The sequence below is a fragment of the Oryctolagus cuniculus genome, chromosome 15, assembly GCF_051225735.1.
Source record: "Oryctolagus cuniculus isolate XC-2025 breed Fujian yellow rabbit chromosome 15, ASM5122573v1, whole genome shotgun sequence".
Classification (NCBI taxonomy): Eukaryota; Metazoa; Chordata; class Mammalia; order Lagomorpha; family Leporidae; genus Oryctolagus; species Oryctolagus cuniculus.
The window spans coordinates 64531687-64550146 of NC_142881.1; the positions used below are offsets into that span (position 1 = coordinate 64531687).

The window sequence follows — 18460 nt, forward strand, 5'->3', positions numbered from 1 at the left end:
TGATGGGGTGGATTACCATGGAGAGCTGGTGTCTGGAAAGATTCTGTGATCTGACTCAGGTGTTCTGCCTCCTCCCCAGGGAATGCAAGTCCCCGGTACATCCGATGTACATCCTATAATATCCCTTGCACATCTGACATGGCTAAGCAGGCTCAGGTGCCCCTGGCAGCTGTCATAAAGCCGCTGGCAAGGCTGCCCCCAGAGGAGGTGAGTCAGGGAGGGGGCTAGGGTAAAATGAGAGGGAGGAAGGGAGGGGGAACAGGGATCCCTGCTAGGTGTGATTCTGGCTGTTCAAGTGGGATATCTTGGTCGGACTAAAGGCAAGAGTATTTGAAGCAATTTCTGTCCCAGGACCTGTGCCTGGAGGAGATGGTAGCAGATGAGAGCAAAAGCCCAAGAAATTGCTGCATAGGAACAAGGTGCAGAGGAAAAGCAAACAGCATGAAAAGAGCAGGGCCAGTTTTTAGGGGAGAAGACAGCTGAATATGAGGACCTCTACTGTCATGGTCATCTCCAAATGAGAAGAACATCATTCTGTGCTTTCCTTATAGGCAGTCCTGTCAGCCCAGGTAGGTTAGGGATGTTAGGATAGCATATAAGAGAACAGGTAGTTTAAAATCCTTGGGCCCTGATCTGTCATCCCAGCACCTGAAATCAGCATGAGAAGAGCTGGGCAGCTGCTCAGCCAGGCCTTGGTAGGATGCCTGATGTTCATGCATCTTTTCTCCAGCTTAAGATAGAGTCCTCTGGAACTGGAACCTCAAAGTTTAGTTCATATGGTGTGTGTGTATGTGTATTAATATTTATTTATTTGAAGGAAGAATGTGTGTTTGAGAGAGCGCTCTTCCATCCACTGGTTCATGCCCCATAAAGCTGCAACATCTAGGGCTGGGCTAGGCTGAGGCCAGGAGCCTGAAACTCTGTGGGGGGCAGGAACTGAGGTACTCCAGCCATCATCCATTGCTTTCCAGGCACATTAACAGGGAGCTGGATAAGAAGCGGAGTAGCCAGGACTTGAACTGGCACTCTTATATGGGATACAGGGGTCCTAAGTGGTAGTGTAATCTACTGTGCCACAAATCCTGCCCCTGTGTTTTTGTTTCTTTATTTATTTTATTATTTATTGTCATTTTATTTGAAAACAGTGATAGAAAAATCTTCCATATGCTGATTTACTTCCCAATGCCTTGAACAGTTGGGGCTCAGGCTGGCCAAAACCAGGAGCATGGAACTCATTTTGGGTCTTCCACTTGGGTGTCAGAGACCCAAGTACTTGAGCCATCATCTGCTGTCCCCCTTAGTGTGCCTTAGCAGGAAGCTAGAATCAGAAGCAGAGTTGGGACTCAAACCCAGGCATTGCCTTTTTTTTTTTTTTTTTTTTAATTTTCATTTATTTTATTTGAAAGGTAGAGAGAGATCTTCCGTTTGCTGGTTCACTCCCCAAATGCCTGCAACAGCGAAGTTGGGCCAGGTTGAAGCCAGGAGCCCAGGATTCAGTCTGGATTTCCCAGGGACCCATGTGCTTGAGATATCATACACTGCTTCCCAGGATGTGCATTTAGCAGAGACCCAAATTGGAAGTGGAACAGCCAGGACTCGAACCAAGCACTCTGATATGGGATGCAGGTGTCCTAAAAAGCATCGTAACTGCTGTGCCAAATGCTCCCCTTTGGTTTTTCTTTTTCTCTTTCTGGGTCCCAGTGGGAATGGTTGGCCACTGGTCTCTTTATCTGTTTGACATCTGCTTAGGGCATAAATAAGTGTCATAAAATCCTGAGAGTAGAGCAGTGTCATAAATAACTTGGTTAAAGAAGGAAGCAGGAGTCAAGATTCCTAATGCAAGAGCAAAGGGGAATGAAGATGGACCCAGAGTCTTAGATAATCTTTGGCTTTCTCCTCATTTTCCCTTGGCAGCCCCTAGCTTGGTTTTACATTTCTACTTCAAGAAGAAGTATAGTTCTGGGAGTGGAGAGTAGGAAAAAGAAACCATTGAATTTAGACACTTGGGGACATTTTCCTGTGATCGGCACCCTCATCCTTAGACCTCATTGCCTTCCACTGTATTTCCTCCCCAGGTGGAGTATCTGAGCCATGCTCCTTCTCCCTCCAGGTTGTTCTCCTCGTCTGCTACCACATGTCTGAACCCACTGTAGCTTCCCTCCATGTCTCAGCCCCTTCCCCTTTACTCCTCAGGCTTCACCTTATGTTGTGGATCACGGAGAATCAGGCCCTTTGCGTTGCAATCGCTGCAAAGCGTACATGTGCCCCTTCATGCAGTTCGTCGAGGGAGGGAGGCGCTTCCAGTGCTGCTTTTGCAGCTGTGTCAATGATGGTATGTATGTTCATAGAGGTGGGATTTGGGGAAGGTCTTGACTGCATGTTCATTGTTCTCTGTTTAGATAAATTAGGGTCTGTTTTTCAAGAGCTGGGGATATGAGGCTCAACTAGGGCCAGAATTACTAAGATTAAGAGTAGACCCTTGAGTAACACACTGCCTTACTCCCCACAGTTCCCCCCCAGTATTTTCAGCATCTGGATCATACCGGCAAACGTGTGGATGCTTATGATCGTCCTGAGCTATCCCTGGGCTCTTATGAATTCCTGGCCACTGTAGATTACTGCAAGGTGAGAGAGGGTAGCAGGGGGTGGAGCAGTGGGAGGAGGATAATGAGACAGCTAAGAACTGCTGTTGTCATTTCCCTCACTCCTTCTAAGTCCGCTTTGATGCTGACTTCTCTCTAGTTAATTGGCCTGCTTAATAAAACCCCTCTCCTCGCAACATTTCCTTCCTCTGCAGAACAATAAGTTCCCCAGCCCTCCTGCCTTCATCTTCATGATTGACGTCTCCTACAATGCCATCCGGACTGGCCTTGTTAGGCTCCTCTGTGAGGAGCTAAAGTCACTGTTAGACTTTCTACCTAGGTGAGCGTTCCGGAGCCCAGGTGCTTCCTTCTGTTAATGTTGGGGTGTCTAGGTTGACTGGGCAAATGGGTCCTGATATCATGATGTTGTGGGTGATGGAAAAAGCGGCAAATCTGGGTAACAGTATCACCTTCTATAGGGAAGGCGGGGCAGAAGAGTCAGCAGTTCGCGTTGGTTTTGTCACCTACAATAAGGTGCTCCACTTCTACAACGTGAAGAGCTCATTGGCCCAGCCTCAGATGATGGTTGTATCTGATGTGGCTGACGTGTTTGTGCCACTGCTGGATGGATTCCTGGTCAATGTCAATGAATCTCGGGCAGTCATCACCAGGTAGGAATCAGATTGTGGAAGTAAAAGAGAGTGGAAAGGGTCCAGCCCAAAGGCCAGAGAATGTATCATAGGAATCAGTAGATGGACAGGGGCTGTGGCTGTGGCTGTGGAGTTTTAGAGTCTTGAGGCCAATAACTCTTCTGGGAATTAAGAACTGAAGCATCTGGGATCGGAATAGCAATTCTGGTTGTCTCCCATCACCTATCTCTTCAGCTTGTTGGATCAGATTCCAGAAATGTTTGCAGACACAAGGGAGACAGAAACAGTATTTGCCCCAGTTATCCAGGCTGGCATGGAAGCTCTGAAGGTAAGGCTGAAGTCCCTGGCATCCTCCATCACCTCCCTTTCCTCTGGCTTCTCACCCTGGGATACAGCTTCTGTTACTTCAGTGGTTGATGACTGTCCAGTAATTCAACCTGTCTGAACGTTGTTGGTGCTTAATACATGTCAAGGGAAGGAATGAATGAATAACAGATGATGAAAGATAGACATAGGGTGCTGTCTTGTTTCCTAGGCTGCCGAGTGTGCAGGGAAGCTGTTTCTGTTCCACACATCCCTCCCCATTGCAGAGGCCCCAGGGAAGCTGAAGAACAGAGATGACAGGAAGCTGATCAACACAGACAAGGAGAAGGTGTGGGACTGGAAGACGGGGGGAGGACTTCCCATTACAGAATAAGGTGGTGACTCTTCATAATGTCGTACTCTAAGCTTTCTTGAGGGGGACTGGGACCAAACGCCCTGCCTTTTCACATGTCACATCAGTGACTGCCAGCATTCTCCACTGTTCCCATACCTCCCTATCCCACCTTGAGCCAAAAGCCCTTGGTAGACTTTTTTATAAGAACATTGTACTATTATTGCAAATTCCTAGGAACTAACAGCCTGTATTACATATATAGGTTTCACACACAGAGCTGAGATATTTGATATTGTCTTTTTCCTCCCCAGACATTGTTCCAGCCTCAGACAGGTGCCTATCAGACCCTGGCCAAAGAGTGTGTGGCCCAAGGCTGCTGTGTAGATCTTTTCCTCTTCCCTAACCAGTATGTGGATGTGGCCACGCTCTCTGTGGTGCCCCAGCTCACTGGTGGCTCTGTCTACAAATATGCTTGCTTTCAGGTATAGTGTGGGATTCTGGGTGGCAGGTGGCACGAGACTGGGAATGTGTGCTTACATATGAAGTGGCTCTTTAACCACTGTCTCATTGACAGGAGGAATAGTAGCCGTGCAGTGGAAAGAAGTAAGCCTGAGAGCATGATGGTTAGGAGCAAGGGCCTTGCAGTCAGTCCTGTGTTGATTTTCTGGCCTCACAACTTACTGGCTCTAGGACCTCCATTTTTTTTTTTTTTAATTAAGAAATGTTTAAATTTATTTTCCTTTTATTTGAAAGGCATAGAGAGACAGAGAGAGAGAGATACAGAGAGATCTTCCCTCCACTGATTCAATCCCCAAATACCTGCAACAGCCAGGGCTGGGCCAGGTAGAAGCCACATGTCTCCCATGTGGGTGGCAGGGGCCTAAGTACTAGAGCCATTACCTGCTGACTCCCAGTGGGCATTAGCAAGAAGCTGGAATTGGAAGTAGAGCTAGAACTCAGGCACTCTGACATGCCTGACATACAGGCATCCCAAGTGATGTTCTAACCACTGTGCCAAATGCCTGTTACTCAAATAAATTAATTAGTTCCTTTGTTCTTTAATTTGTAAAATGGGTTGTGAGATGTGTTAATTAGGATTTGTTTACAGAGTTAAGTAATTATATGTGAACTACTCAGTGTGGTAACTGGCATGTAGTAAGTGCTTAAAAGCTATCATTGTCATCATCATGATAATCTTCACTGTTAGTGTTATTCAAATAAAGCAGATGTGTGGAGTGGGAGAGGTGGGAGAGGTGAAGGGAGGCGGACTGCAGGGGGAGCTGTTTACTCAGTGATGTGACTCTGCGTGTGGGGGAACTGCAGGCAGAGAATGACCAGGAACGGTTCCTGAGCGACCTGCGTCGTGATGTACAGAAGGTGGTTGGCTTTGATGCTGTGATGCGAGTCCGGACAAGCACCGGTCAGTCCTGGCTGGAGGAGTATGTGGGAGGAACACTGAGAGGGAGGCACGTGGTACCTGTCCTACCTTAGCCCTCACCCTATTTCCTGTGATTTCAGGTATCCGTGCTGTAGATTTCTTTGGCGCTTTCTACATGAGCAACACAACAGATGTGGAACTGGCTGGGCTGGATGGGGACAAGACAGTGACTGTGGAGTTCAAGCATGATGATCGACTCAACGAAGAGAGTGGTGCCCTCCTTCAGGTGGCAGGCCAGAGGCAGGGGCCAGGGAGGAAGTGTGGGATGTCAGTCTCTGGGTATAAAAAGGCTGCAGGGAAGAGGGTGAGGAGTGGGGAGAGAGGCCTGGCAGAGGAGGCTGAGGGGAGAGACTTCATAATAGAGCACAGGGGCAGTTTTCCTGGGGGCTTCTGTGAGGTAGGGGTGTGAGTTTTCCTTTTTCCCTTCCTCTAGTGTGCCCTGCTTTACACCAGTTGTGCAGGGCAACGTCGGCTCCGCATCCACAACCTGGCCCTGAACTGCTGCACCCAGCTGGCTGATCTGTATCGAAACTGTGAGACTGACACGCTCATCAACTACATGGCCAAATTTGGTGAGGGTAGAGGCCGAACAGGGAGGGAGTAGGGCTGAGAGAAAGGTCTAGGATGGTCAGTGAGCCCTTGGTAGGTGTGATGGTGGGAAGGCATGTATGGTGGGTACCTAACCAGTGATGTGCCCTGTCCCTTTCCTGTCCAGCATACCGGGGAGTCCTCAATAGCCCTGTGAAGACTGTCCGTGATAGTCTCATCACCCAGTGTGCCCAGATCCTGGCCTGTTATAGAAAGAACTGTGCCAGCCCTTCCTCTGCAGGACAGGTGAGGAGGGATGTTAATGGAGGGGTTACTGTGATAACATTTTTGCATTTGGGAGGCATTTTTCATGACTGATTTCATTTAATTTGATGAACCCCTCAGTTGATCCTTCCTGAGTGTATGAAGCTACTCCCAGTTTACCTGAACTGTGTGTTGAAGAGTGATGTCCTGCAGCCTGGAGCTGAAGTCACTACTGATGACCGTGCCTATGTCCGACAGCTGGTTACCTCCATGGATGTGGCTGAGACCAATGTCTTCTTCTATCCTCGGCTTCTACCACTGGTATGACTGAGGGAATGTGAGACACTGCACTGAATAAAGTCTCTTAGGAGAGGGGAAAAGGGCAACATTATCTGTGACTGACATTAGTGGATTTTTTTCAAAAGATTTATTTTATTTATTTGAAAGAGTTACCAGGAGAAGTAGAGACAGAGAGAGAGAGAGAGACTCTTTCATCTACTAGTTTACTCCCCAAATGGCCTCAGTGGCTGGAGCTGAGCTGATCAAATCTCTTCCGGGTTTCCCATGTGGGTGCAGGGGCCCAAGGACTGGGGCTGTCCTGTGCTGCTTTCCCAGGCACATTAGCAGGGAGCTGGATTGGAAGTGGAGTAGCTGGATTCAAACTGGCACCCATATGGGATGCTGGTGCTGCAGGTCAGGGCCTTTTTTTCAATTTTATTTTATTTGAAAGGCAGTTACAGAGAGGCAGAGAGAGGGAGAGAGAGAGAGAGAGAGAAAAAGAGCTTCCATCTGCTGCTTCACTCCCCAATTGGCTGCAGTGGCCAGAGCTGTGCCAATCCAAAGCTAGAAGCCAGGAGCTTCTTCTTGGTCTCCAACACAGGTGCAGGGGCCCAACGACTTGGGCCATCTTCCACTGCTTTCCCAGACCATAGCAGAGAGCTGGATGGGAAATGGAACAGCCAGGACTTGAACTGGCGCCCATATCGGATGCTGGCACTGCAGGCGGCAGCTTTACCTGCTATGCCACAGCACTGGCCTGTCAGGGCCTTAACCCACTGTGCCACAGTGCCCATCCCTGAATTTTTTTTTACATACATTATCTGATATAATTTTCATATACAGAGTTAGAGACCCTCAGAAGGGATGGTGTATGGAGATGTAGCTTTCTGAATTGGGAAGGGGTGGCACAGATGTGTTCTCTGGTCCTTGGTAACCTTCTGCTCCCTCTTGTCCTTGTGTCTAGACAAAGTCTCCCATTGAGAGTACCACTGAACCACCAGCAGTTCGAGCATCTGAAGAGCGTCTAAGCAGTGGGGATATATACTTGCTGGAGAACGGGCTCAATCTCTTCCTCTGGGTGGGAGCAAGTGTCCAGCAGGGTGTTGTCCAGAGCCTTTTCAGCGTTGCTTCTTTCAGCCAGATCACCAGTGGCTTGGTGAGGGCATGGTGTGGGTATTAGAAGTACAATTCCTGATATAAGTGGGAGCTGATAAAGTTAGAATGCTAGACCCTTAAATATCAGGAAACAATAGGGGGAGTGGGAATGTATCATTGTTCCCTGCTTCGTGGTACCAGATGATGTGTAAATCTTGTGCTGTCCCATCTTGACTGAACTCAAGAGTACCTTACCATGAATGAATGTTGTGTTCCAGAGTGTTCTGCCAGTTCTTGATAATCCACTGTCCAAGAAGGTTCGAGGCCTCATCGATAGCTTAAGGGCACAGAGATCACGGTACATGAAGGTAACACTGATCTGAACCCTGGATTTCTTACCTTATCGAGTCCTCACCTGGAAAAGAGGGGATGGGGAGTAGGTGACTAGGTCATGGGATTTCTGGGCAGGTTTAATTCCTTTTGGCCCCACCTCATAACCCTGTGTTCTGGCCGTAGCTTATCGTGGTGAAACAGGAGGACAAGCTGGAGATGCTGTTCAAGCACTTCCTGGTGGAAGACAAAAGCCTGAGTGGGGGAGCATCCTACGTGGACTTTCTCTGTCACATGCACAAGGAGATCCGGCAGCTACTGAGCTAAAGCAAGAGGGTAACTGGCATAGGGTCTCAGGCCAGCTTCTATAAAGTAATCCAGGATGGCAGAGAAATCGGGACAATTCCATATCTTATAAGTCATGTAAGCTGACCTCAGTCTCTTTGCTGGGAGGGGGAGACATAAGGAGGCACCTTCTTTCTGGGCTCAAGTATCCTACCACTCTTGTCATGTCCTGCTGATGGAAGGTGCCCTCATCCCCTCACTCTACCCTCCGTTTCCTGCTAATCCTGTTGTAATGAATGTAGTTTCTCAGTTCACTGTATATGATTTGGTGTTGGGGGTCTGGAGGCACCCAGACCCTAGCAATATTATATGTCCCTTTGGACCAGCCTCCAAGAGGAGAGGGACAAGCAGGAAGGAGTGGGGATCCCAGCATTACTAGAGGGGTTGGCTAATTCAGCTCAGTGTCATCAACAACTTCCTATATTAGGGATAAAACATACAGGTGCACAAGAGCTGGGGTATAGACCGTAGGTGATGGAGAGACAACGGATGGGTCCTTCTTGGGCCTGGGGAACAATAGCCACGTAAGCATTACTGAGGGTGGTTGATTTTCTCTCTCTGCTTCCACCACGTGTTCTCTGTCCCATGCAATGACTGGTGATCACATTGTGGGTGGAGGCACACTGTCAGAGATGAATGAGCCTGGGAACTGAGTTGCAAAATATGTTAACACCTGGGAGAGGTACCAGCCCCCATCCAGCTGGAGAGGGCCCAACACTAGATGGTTCTGGAGGGAGCCTGATCATCAACTTGCAATACCTCACAGAGCCAGCCCACATCCCACTCTGAGCTCCCACTGGAAGCACTGCTTCTCCAAGCCGGTGGTTGTTGGGAGAGGGGCAGAGGTAGTCGCAGCCATGTTCTCTCCCACCGCGACGCCACTAGGGCTGTGGTACTGACCGAGTGGCTGACAGTTACCTTCAACCCCAACTGGCTGGGGCAGAACAAGGGCTAGGATTGATGGTGGCCAGGCTTGCCTGCTCCCAGCCTGGGATGCCCCTGCTCTGGACCTCTCATTTCTCTTCATTGGTTTATTTTTCAATGCATCTTTAATTTGTAAAGAAATAAAATAAATTAAGATGTAACCAGTAGCCTCATCTCCAGCTGTCATTTTCTCTTCAGCTCTGGCCACCGGGTGAGGAGCTGCGCATGCGCAGCGCGCCCCCTTGGTGTAAAACCTCGTCCGGTCGCTACTCGCCGCGGGGCGGGTCTTGGTCGGTGGGCGGGGTGCCTGCTGCCAGAGTGGACATGGCGGCCGGCCGCGTCGCGGCTGTAATAGCCGCCCTCGCAGTGCTGAGTGTCTGTGCGGCTAGCGGCTCTGGGCCCGCGGGGGAGACCGAGGCCGGCGGGGAGGCAGAGTGGGCGGAACCGTGGGATGGCGCGGTTTTCCGGCCACCCTCGGCGCTGGGCGCGGTGGGGGTGGCGCGCAGTCCTGGGGCCCAGCAGCCGGGGGAGGAGGCAGCGGACTTGCCAGTGCTACTGTGGTGGAGCCCAGGGCTATTTCCCCACTTCCCGGGTGACTCGGAGCGCATCGAGTGTACGCTCGGCGCGTGCTTGGCGTCCCGGGACCGACGAGTGCGGGGAGACTTGCGGACGCGCGCGCTGCTCTTCTACGGCACCGACTTCCGCGCGTCTGACGCGCCGCTGCCCCGCCTGGCGCACCAGAGCTGGGCGCTCCTGCACGAGGAGTCGCCCCTCAACAACTTTTTGCTGAGCCACGGCCCGGGCATCCGCCTCTTCAACCTTACCGCCACCTTTAGCCGCCACTCGGACTACCCTCTGCCGCTGCAATGGCTGCCCGGGACCGCCTACCTGCGCCGCGCGGCGCTTCCGCTGCAGGAGCGCGCGGAGTGGCGGCGCCGGGGCTACGCACCCCTGCTCTACCTGCAGTCGCACTGCGACGTGCCGGCGGACCGGGACCGCTATGTGCGCGAACTGATGCGCTACATCCCGGTGGGTGGGGGGCCGGGAGCGGGCCGGGGGAGGGGAGGGCCGGGCCGGGCTGAGGCTGGACCCAGGGTGCCCCGGCCGTACGCTTTTGAGCTTTTGACGGCGGTACTCTACCCCCGCTCAGGTGGACTCGTACGGGAAATGCCTGCAGAATCGGGAGCTGCCCACCACCCGGTTACAGGACACAGCCACGGCCACCACCGAGGATCCAGAGCTGTTGGCCTTTCTGTCGCGCTATAAGTTTCACTTGGCTCTAGAAAATGCCATCTGCAACGACTACATGACGGAAAAACTGTGGCGCCCCATGCACCTGGGGGCCGTGCCGGTGTACCGCGGCTCGCCGTCTGTGCGGGACTGGATGCCGAACAATCAGTCCATCATCCTTATTGACGACTTTGAGTCGCCTCAGAAGCTGGCAGAGTTTATCGACTTTCTGGACAAGAACGATGCGGAGTATATGAAATACCTGGCATACAAGCAACCGGGGGGCATCACCAACCAGTTCCTTCTGGATAGCCTGAAGCGTCGCGAGTGGGGCGTGAACGATCCTTTACTGCCCAACTACCTCAACGGCTTCGAGTGCTTCGTCTGCGACCACGAGCTGGCTCGGCTGCAAGCCCAGAGAGCCCATGCAGCCTCTCCTGGGGACATCCCAGTCCCCGAGCCTCACATAGCCCAGCCCTCGCACATGGACTGTCCAGTGCCCACCCCCGGCTTTGGCAGTGTGGAGGAGATTCCCGACAATGACAGGTAAGAGTTCCTGGGGTGCCCTGCAGCCAGCAAGTCGCAGCATTTACTTGCTTGCTTGTTGTGGCAGTGAAGGGGGCCGGCAGTATGAGGAAACCACTGCCTGGGCTCCCTTTGCCCTGAGGGTGTCAGGAAGTCCAGGTGGGGAGATAAGGCAAACTGAAAAAGCCGAGTAAAGGTGCAGATACAATTCAAGGCAACGACATATGAAAATCAGCTTATGTGGACAAAGTGTGCAATAGTGATTCAAAAAGAAAGGGGGCCTGTGCAGGGAGCTGAGGAGGGAGACAGAATTGGGCAGATAAACTGGGCTTGCGCTATAAATAGCCTGAATAAGAGGCTCATGAGTTTGGATGGTCCTGAATATCAACTCAGCTATTTGAGCACCTGCTATATGATAGGGGTGGGGGTGGGGAATGCAGAGGTGGGCAGTTTGAGGGAGGTTTTTCTAGAGTTAGGGTTTATACCTATTAACCAGACATAATTATTAATAGCACTTACTTTCACTCTTAAAGTACCCTGGGGTGGGCATTTGGTGTGGCAGTGAAGATGTTTCTTGGAACAGCCACACTGCCTCCCATACTGGAGTACCTGGGTTAGAACTCTGGCCCTGCTTCTACTTGCATATTCCTGCTAATGCACACCCTGGGAGGCTGCACGTGGGTGTCTGTCACCCATGTTGGAGACCTGGATGGAGCTCCGGGCTCCTGGCCTGAGCCTGGTCCATCCAGTCATGGCTGTTGCCAGCACTTGAGGAGTGAACCAGTGGAGATCTCTGGCTCTACCTCTCACTCTGTCTCTCTGCCTTTCACATAAATTTAGAAAAAAATTTCAAAAAAGTATCCTGACTTGGGTGACACATTGTATCTTCACCCTAGACAGAACTGAAGGAATGTTTTCAAAAGATTAACGATTAACAGTGGTGGGCAGTGGGGACTGGAAGTGAATAGACTACAGTAGTAGATGGCAGGAAAATGTGGCATCAGGTGGGGTGGGAAAATGTTGAAGCCACTTGCATTGAGCCACATCTACTGGGAGAAAGGCAGAAAGATTAAACTGGAGAAAGACAGGCTGCTAGGATGGCCTGTAGAAACCTTCCTAGACAATGGATGGCAGCAAAGAGCCGTCTACATATGCTGCTTGCTAAAGTTCTCCACCAAGTAATCTGTACCTACTTTTTGCTAGACATACTATTAGGACTTACTAAACGAAAATTGTAAAACATTAAGGAAATAAATACTCAGGTTCTATCTTCTAGAAGTTGGATGCACTGCATCTTCATTTTGATTACTGGATCAAAAGTGAAACTTGGAAATACAACCATCCAGACTCCTCCCTTGCTTGCCTGAGGGAGACTACTTCCAAGTCTAGTCCCTGCTGTGCCTGCCTCTGAGCTCCTTCCACATTTCAGAGTAGGCAAGTCAGGAGTTTTAACTCACTGGGTGAGCTGTATGATACTTGTGTGTTGTGACTTACTGCCTGTCACTTGAGCTAGGGCTAGATTTATTCCACGTTTCCCTCCCCTCACAGCAGAGCTTTTATGCTAGCCAGAGACTACTCTGTCTGCTTAATATTTCTTTGGCTCACTCACAGAAACCCAGGACTGTGCTGTAGTCCATAATCCACCTCCCCATTTTGGTATTTCAGCTGGAAGGAGATGTGGCTGCAAGATTACTGGCAAAGTCTGGACCAAGGGGAAGCTCTCACTGCCATGATCCACAACAATGAAACACAACAGAGTAAATTTTGGGATTACCTACATAAGATCTTCATGAAAAGGAACCAAAATCTCTAATTGCTTTTGCAAGAGCCTTTAACTTGGTAGAGCTAAGGAGATCTTATTCTGTCATGGGACAAAAGGAGTATCCACTGCACAAACCCTTACTGAATGTTGCATTATCATGGATTCAAGGAAATCAGTGCCATCTACGGATGTTTTATCTTAACGATGTGTCTGTGGTGAAGATCGCCTCTCCTGAAGACGATATGGAGGCATCCAGCTGTTGTTCAGTACAAACAGAAGTCCGAAGGTGCTGGTCCAACAGTATTTTTAGAGGACTGCTCGCTTCTCTAAGCTATTTCATCCCCTCAGTTGCACCTGACTACCAGAGAGATAAGATGGGCCAGGTCATGACATACATGTTCTTTTGTTGGATTCCTCAAACCCCTCAATATGTAGTACCTTTCCCAGTCATCTCATTCTCAGAACTGTTGAGTTGGTAAAAAAGCAGAACTGCTGATCTATTTTTATTTTGTAAAATCATATACCTTGCCATTCATGTTAAACTTTTTATTTTAAATGCCTTTTTCTTTCCTGGTTTTAGGCCCTTTTCTACCATTTCAGATGGAGATAGAGAAATCTTGTCATCATCCTTACTGCTGGTTTGCTTCTTTCTTGGCATGTAATTGGAATTTGTTTCCGTCTCATGAACAGAAAGATCCAGTGGCTGATACATGCCATGACAACTTCATACTTCCCTATTCTATTTTAGATCAAAGGTGGGCACTAAGTCTGGCAGAAAAAGTCAGTCCTTCATTCACTCTATTACTGATTTCCTTTCATCGGCTGAGACTTTTTGATGGAGCCCATTCAAGGCCCTAAACTCAAAGGAACATGAAGACAAAGCAGGAGATTTAAACCATGGCAAGCAGCTGGCTAAAAAAAAACCTCAGTCAGGCTTGGGGATGCAGCCAAACCCTTCTATTGCTGTGGTTTGAACATATAGTATAAGGAGTAGGGAGACTATGAGCTTTATCTGGGGCAGTGGAACACAAAAGTTAGAGCTACGCTGGTTGTAGTGTTAATATGACTAGAGAAGTTCCATAGCTTATCGGTACATTTGACTGTAATTTTATTATATCTCTATGGATAGACACATTGGATTCTTCAACTATGCCCCATGCTTAGTAATGAGACATCTAAAGATATGGCCAAGCAAAGTTGTAACTCAGGTTGGTTTCACTGCCAATATCCTTCTTTTCACTTTTTTTTTGGACAGGCAGAGTGGACAGTGAGAGAGAGACAGAGAGAAAGGTCTTCCTTTGCCGTTGGTTCACCCTCCAATGGCTGCTGCGGCCGGCGCGCTGTGGCCAGCACACCGCGCTGATCCGATGGCAGGAGCCAGGTACTTATCCTGGTCTCCCATGGGGTGCAGGGCCCAAGTACTTGGGCCATCCTCCACTGCACTCCCTGGCCACAGCAGAGAGCTGGCCTGGAAGAGGGGCAACCGGGACAGAATCCGGCGCCCCGACTGGGACTAGAACCCGGTGTGCCGGTGCCGCAAGGCGGAGGATTAGCCTAGTGAGCCGCGGCGCCGGCTTTCACTTTATTCTTTAATAAAAGATGTCCCTCATAATGGCAGGGAAAATTTGCTTAACCTGTTTGGCCTTTTGCATAAAGAACTGGGAAAGACAGACGTTCAAAAATATATATGTGATATAGTAGACACTCAAATATAGGACTCTGACTTCTAAGCTTTTAGTCTTTTTAAAGGTAGATGCTAATACAGTACAAAATACATATTACACAAGAACAAACCTAGGTTAGGATTGAATTATGTACATGCATTGCATTTCATTATGTGCAATAAAAAGGGTAAGTGATGGTTATGCAAAGAGTGGAATTACTCTTACCTCTCCCATGTAATTATACTAGCCCGCACTGGCATTTAGCACTTCCGCATACAAAGTAGGCCAGTTGTTTATGAATTCCTGGAGACTTGGGCCTGCTTTGTGCTAATTGCTTCCCAGATATTCTCTTTTACTCCCATCACCTTATACGTTTTCACAACAGAACAGGGTAAACGAGGTGCTACATTTCTACAAGGGAAAGCACTTGTGGAACCAGGACTAGCTGCATGGTCCTTGTCAGCTAAAAGCTTCACTTTCCTTACAGATAAAGCGAGCAAAGTCAATTTTCTATGGTTTGAGACCCTGCCTGTTCTGTTTGCAGCAACAAACAGGTTTACTTGCTGCAGGCTGGGTTCTTGGTAGTGGAAGTGTCTGATGGGAATCTTATTTACACTTACTGGAGTGTGTCGGTTGTGCCCCTTTGTTACTGCAAATATTGCTATTTTTTATTATCTCAGGTTTCATTTTGTATAATAAACTGCTTTTTAAAATAGTGTCCTCTGCTTGATTTTTTTGAGGGGTGATTATGATAAAGTTGGAAACTTGTAAAAAATATTTCAAACATTTGTTCATTCAACAAGTACTGGCACTATTATAGGCACTGAGAATTCAGCCATGAACAAGATAGACAAGCTCCCTTCTATTTTTAAATAGGTGTTGGGGCAGGGTAAGGCCATAAACAAAGAAGAAATGAACAGGATAATTCAGACTACAATAGGTGCTATGAAGAAAATAAAACTGATGGTACTTTCTTAAGCCTGGCGAGAGGAATTAATAAGACGAGGAATGCGAAAGAGTTTAAACCTCACCCTAGCCAATGGATCGTTTACAAACGAAAAAACATTCGAAGTAGTAGTTAGAAAATAAATAAACGTAATTTTTCTTCGCAGCTTTGGAGTGTTCCTGTAAGTAGTTTCTTTCTTTTTTTAAGTTTTAGTAGGTTTATAAAAGCAGAAAATTTTCCCACCCTAATATCAAGTCTCCTATTTTAATTCGCTCTCAACCTCTGCGCTGGCGTATGTCAATCACCCTCCCGGCCAGCCAGCTACCTCCAGGAAAGAGCGTCCACTTTACCGGGACACTTTCAGGGACGTCGCCGTCCCAATACTGTCCTCAGACGTAAAGGTCTGGAGCCCGCAAGGGAACGGCCCAAAGTGTTTCCGAACCGGCTGAGTGGTATCGACCCGCCGGTGTTCCAACCCAGCGTGGCTGCTGCCCAAACCCCAGCCCACCCCACCCCGCCAAAAAAAAAAAAAAAAAAAAAAAAAAAGTACCTGCCCTCCGGCAGCAGAGCCTGTTTGCTCCTCCCACAGCTCCGTCACGCTCGTAGGGGTCACGCCGGGTCACGCACGGCGCCGCAGAGCCTGCCGGGAGCTCCGGGAGCAATGGCGACGCCCAGTCTTCGGGGCCGCCTGGCCAGGTTCGGGAACCCGCGGAGGCCTATACTGAAGCCCAGCAAACCCCTCATCCTAGCTAACCGCATCGGGGAGCGGCGCCGGGAGAAGGGCGGTGAGCAATCGGAGCTAGGTGGTCCCCGAGCGACTGGGTAGCCGGGCGGGAGAGGAAAAGGTCTCCTTGTGACTGAGCATCCGTGCATTTCTGGTGCTCCAGAGGCGACCTGTGTCACGGAGATGTCGGTGATGATGGCTTGCTGGAAGCAGAACGAATTCCGCGATGGAGCGTGCAGGAAAGAGATCCAGGATTTCTTCGATTGTGCTTCGAGGGCTCAGGTGACGACTCCTGAGGTTTTCTGCTGGGAGGAGAATTGGGAGGGGAAATACCAGTGATGGTTCTCCTAGGCTTTTACTAGCTTATAGGAAAGGCCCTTACTTTCCTTTGTGAGTCAGTTAACCCATGCCAAAGTGGGAAAGGTTACGGTGTTGCCAGGCGATCTTGATCGATTTACTTCACTGCCTTAAGCTTTAGCTTTACCATCTATAAAATGAAGTTAATATCAATACCCACCTTGTAGAATTTTGTGGGTGTCAAATGAAGTAATGTATGGGAAAACAACTTTGAAAAAATTAAATTGCTGCTCAAAAAGACATTGTTTGAAACAGAGCTCAGGATAGTGGTTTCCAGCTTAGATCTAATTACTAACCAGCTTGTAGGTCCCAAGTCCCAAGTGAATGACACAGATCTCTTCAGGCTGGTTAATATCTTAGTGTGCTTTGTAGGGCATTGTGAGAACCACGGGCTCAGGGCAAGGCCGACATTGGAACTGTCAATCTTGTTCTTTGTTTTCAGGAAGCCAGAAAGATGAGATCACTCCAGGAAGCTGCGGGAGAATCTGGGAGTTTACCCCCCAAGAAACTGAATAAGTTGTTACAGAGGTTTCCTAACAAACATCACATCAGCTGAAAATAGAGAAGCATTTCCAATGGCTGGAATATAGCTTCTGAGGACTGCATGAAGATGTTTTAGAGACATTGATGCCACTGTGCCCTCTTTGAAAGGCATATGCTCTCTTTGAAGGATGCATAAGGCAAACTACTTTATTCTTTGGCATATGCATGGTCCGGATGGAAGTTTTGCTTTATTTTGAAATAAAATCCTTCGAAGGGAACTCGACCTTTTGTTGTGAACTAGGTATCCCTGCCATTCTTGAACCCTGTTTCCTCCTCTAGACCCTGGAAGATCTTTGCTTCTTCTCTTTTCGTGCATTTGAAGTCCTTTACACCATTTAGTGCCTTTGTCTTTGGATGCAAAGAAGACATTGATGTCTGGCTGTATGGAGAGCATTTTGTCATCGCTGAATTTTTAGTGCCTGCCTATTTAGTGCATAGCCCCTACAAGGTGTTCCCTGAATAGTCAAGTTCACAAATTGGCAACCCAGAAGTTTTATAGATGTGTTTTATTTGATTCACACAATTAAAAAGTATTAAAATTTGGGAATGACATTCAAAAATAGAGAAAAAGAGGCAGGCATTGTGGTGCAGCAGGTTAACCACTGCTTGGGATGCTGTGTCTCATAGAGCCAGATTTGAGTCCTGGCTACTCTGCTTCCTGTTCAGCTTCCTGCTGGTGTGCCTGGCTCAGGTACTTGGGTCCTATCATCTGCTTGGGAGACCCAGAAGTTTCTGGTTCCTGGCTTTGGCCTGTCTAGCCCTGGCTATTGTGGACATTTTGGAAGTGAACCAGCAGATGGAAAATCTCTGTCTTTGCCTCTCGTCACTCTGCTTTTCAAGTAAATATTTTTAAAAACATGAAAAAAATTTAGAAAAGCTACTTTTGGCTTAAGAAAAAAAAAAAAAAAAAAAAAAAAACTCTGGCAATTCTATTTTCTTATTCGCGCCTGGCAGTAATTAGGTAGAGCTGATTATCACTTGTCCCCATTCTCCTCACCACTAGACCCTTGAAGATACTGAAACCTAGGCTTACTCAGCAATTATCTGTGTTTCACCTGTTGATGTCTATTTATTTTTAAAGATTTATTGATTTATTTGAAAGAGTTACACAGAGGGAGAAGGAGAGGCAGAGAGAGAGTCTTCCATCTGCTGGTTCACTCCTCAATTGGCCACAACTGCCAGAGCTGCGCTGATATGAAGCCAGGGGATTCCTCTAGGTCTCTCATATGGGTGCAGGGGCCCAAGGACTTGGGCCATCTTCTGCTGCTTTCCCAGGCCACAGCAGAGAGCTGGATCAGAAGTGGAACAGCCGGGACTTGAACCGGCGCTCATATGGGATGCCAGTGCTTCAGGCCAGGGCATTAACCCGTTACGCCATAGCGCCAGCTCCAAACGTCTCTCAATTTATATGTCTGGTTGCTAAAGGCACTTAGTTTTGTGATTCCCTGATACTGGGAACAGTTGCATAGCATTTTTTGTATTCTTTGCCCTTTTTGCATGATTGAGCTCATCCTTTTCGATGTACCTCACACCTTTAGATGTTGATCCAAGAGGTCAGTGGAGTTTTTAATGCTCCAGATGGGGTAGTTGTTAGGGTTTGCAGCTGTCTTCTCATA

At 48.6% G+C, this 18460-nt stretch overlaps 3 protein-coding genes across 6 annotated transcripts in view; all 3 read left to right on the forward strand.

Moving 5' to 3' along the window:
• The window catches only part of SEC24C (SEC24 homolog C, COPII component), a 28017-nt gene extending 18757 nt beyond the window's left edge, over positions 1-9260 (forward strand). For 2 of the 3 annotated variants that reach the window (XM_051823207.3, XM_051823209.3), the window contains 16 exons: positions 80-207; positions 2194-2332; positions 2510-2625; positions 2798-2922; positions 3062-3253; positions 3467-3560; positions 3768-3884; positions 4202-4372; positions 5214-5310; positions 5409-5554; positions 5762-5900; positions 6044-6162; positions 6262-6441; positions 7364-7555; positions 7773-7862; positions 8011-9260. In XM_051823207.3, the coding sequence (XP_051679167.1) occupies positions 80-207; positions 2194-2332; positions 2510-2625; positions 2798-2922; positions 3062-3253; positions 3467-3560; positions 3768-3884; positions 4202-4372; positions 5214-5310; positions 5409-5554; positions 5762-5900; positions 6044-6162; positions 6262-6441; positions 7364-7555; positions 7773-7862; positions 8011-8151 (2186 nt within the window). In that variant the 3' untranslated portion in view covers positions 8152-9260. The remainder of the gene's footprint in view (positions 1-79; positions 208-2193; positions 2333-2509; positions 2626-2797; positions 2923-3061; positions 3254-3466; positions 3561-3767; positions 3885-4201; positions 4373-5213; positions 5311-5408; positions 5555-5761; positions 5901-6043; positions 6163-6261; positions 6442-7363; positions 7556-7772; positions 7863-8010) is intronic. The other variant, XM_051823210.3, reaches the window with a different exon arrangement.
• Positions 9261-9369: 109 nt separating this feature from the next.
• Positions 9370-14987, forward strand: POFUT4 (protein O-fucosyltransferase 4). Its single transcript, XM_002718412.6, has 3 exons — positions 9370-10122; positions 10244-10869; positions 12514-14987. Exons 1-3 carry the CDS (start codon positions 9418-9420, stop codon positions 12659-12661), a joined length of 1479 nt encoding a protein of 492 aa, XP_002718458.1. The 5' UTR covers positions 9370-9417; the 3' UTR covers positions 12662-14987.
• Positions 14988-15855: 868 nt separating this feature from the next.
• CHCHD1 (coiled-coil-helix-coiled-coil-helix domain containing 1) lies at positions 15856-17062 on the forward strand. Of its 2 annotated transcripts, none has more exons than XM_002718411.6 (3): positions 15856-16005; positions 16108-16226; positions 16744-17062. In XM_002718411.6, the coding sequence occupies exons 1-3, from the start codon at positions 15882-15884 to the stop codon at positions 16855-16857; spliced, it is 357 nt and encodes a 118-aa protein (XP_002718457.3). In that variant the 5' UTR covers positions 15856-15881; the 3' UTR covers positions 16858-17062. The 2 variants fall into 2 exon arrangements, with proteins under 2 accessions (XP_002718457.3, XP_089169616.1); XM_089313490.1 differs by having other exon boundaries at positions 15856-15916.
• The last annotated feature ends 1398 nt before the right edge of the window (positions 17063-18460 follow it).

What these genes read in the sequence shown, in the direction of transcription:
- CHCHD1 (XM_002718411.6), top strand. Translation starts at nt 15,882, where the DNA reads ATGGCGACGCCCAGTCTTCGGGGCCGCCTGGCCAGGTTCGGGAACCCG. An exon ending in GCGGCGCCGGGAGAAGGGCG is followed by an intron (nt 16,006 to 16,107) that starts GTGAGCAATCGG and finishes CTGGTGCTCCAG; the next exon opens with AGGCGACCTGTGTCACGGAG. An exon ending in ATTGTGCTTCGAGGGCTCAG is followed by an intron (nt 16,227 to 16,743) that starts GTGACGACTCCT and finishes CTTTGTTTTCAG; the next exon opens with GAAGCCAGAAAGATGAGATC.
- POFUT4 (XM_002718412.6), top strand. Translation starts at nt 9,418, where the DNA reads ATGGCGGCCGGCCGCGTCGCGGCTGTAATAGCCGCCCTCGCAGTGCTG. An exon ending in AACTGATGCGCTACATCCCG is followed by an intron (nt 10,123 to 10,243) that starts GTGGGTGGGGGG and finishes ACCCCCGCTCAG; the next exon opens with GTGGACTCGTACGGGAAATG. An exon ending in GAGATTCCCGACAATGACAG is followed by an intron (nt 10,870 to 12,513) that starts GTAAGAGTTCCT and finishes TTGGTATTTCAG; the next exon opens with CTGGAAGGAGATGTGGCTGC.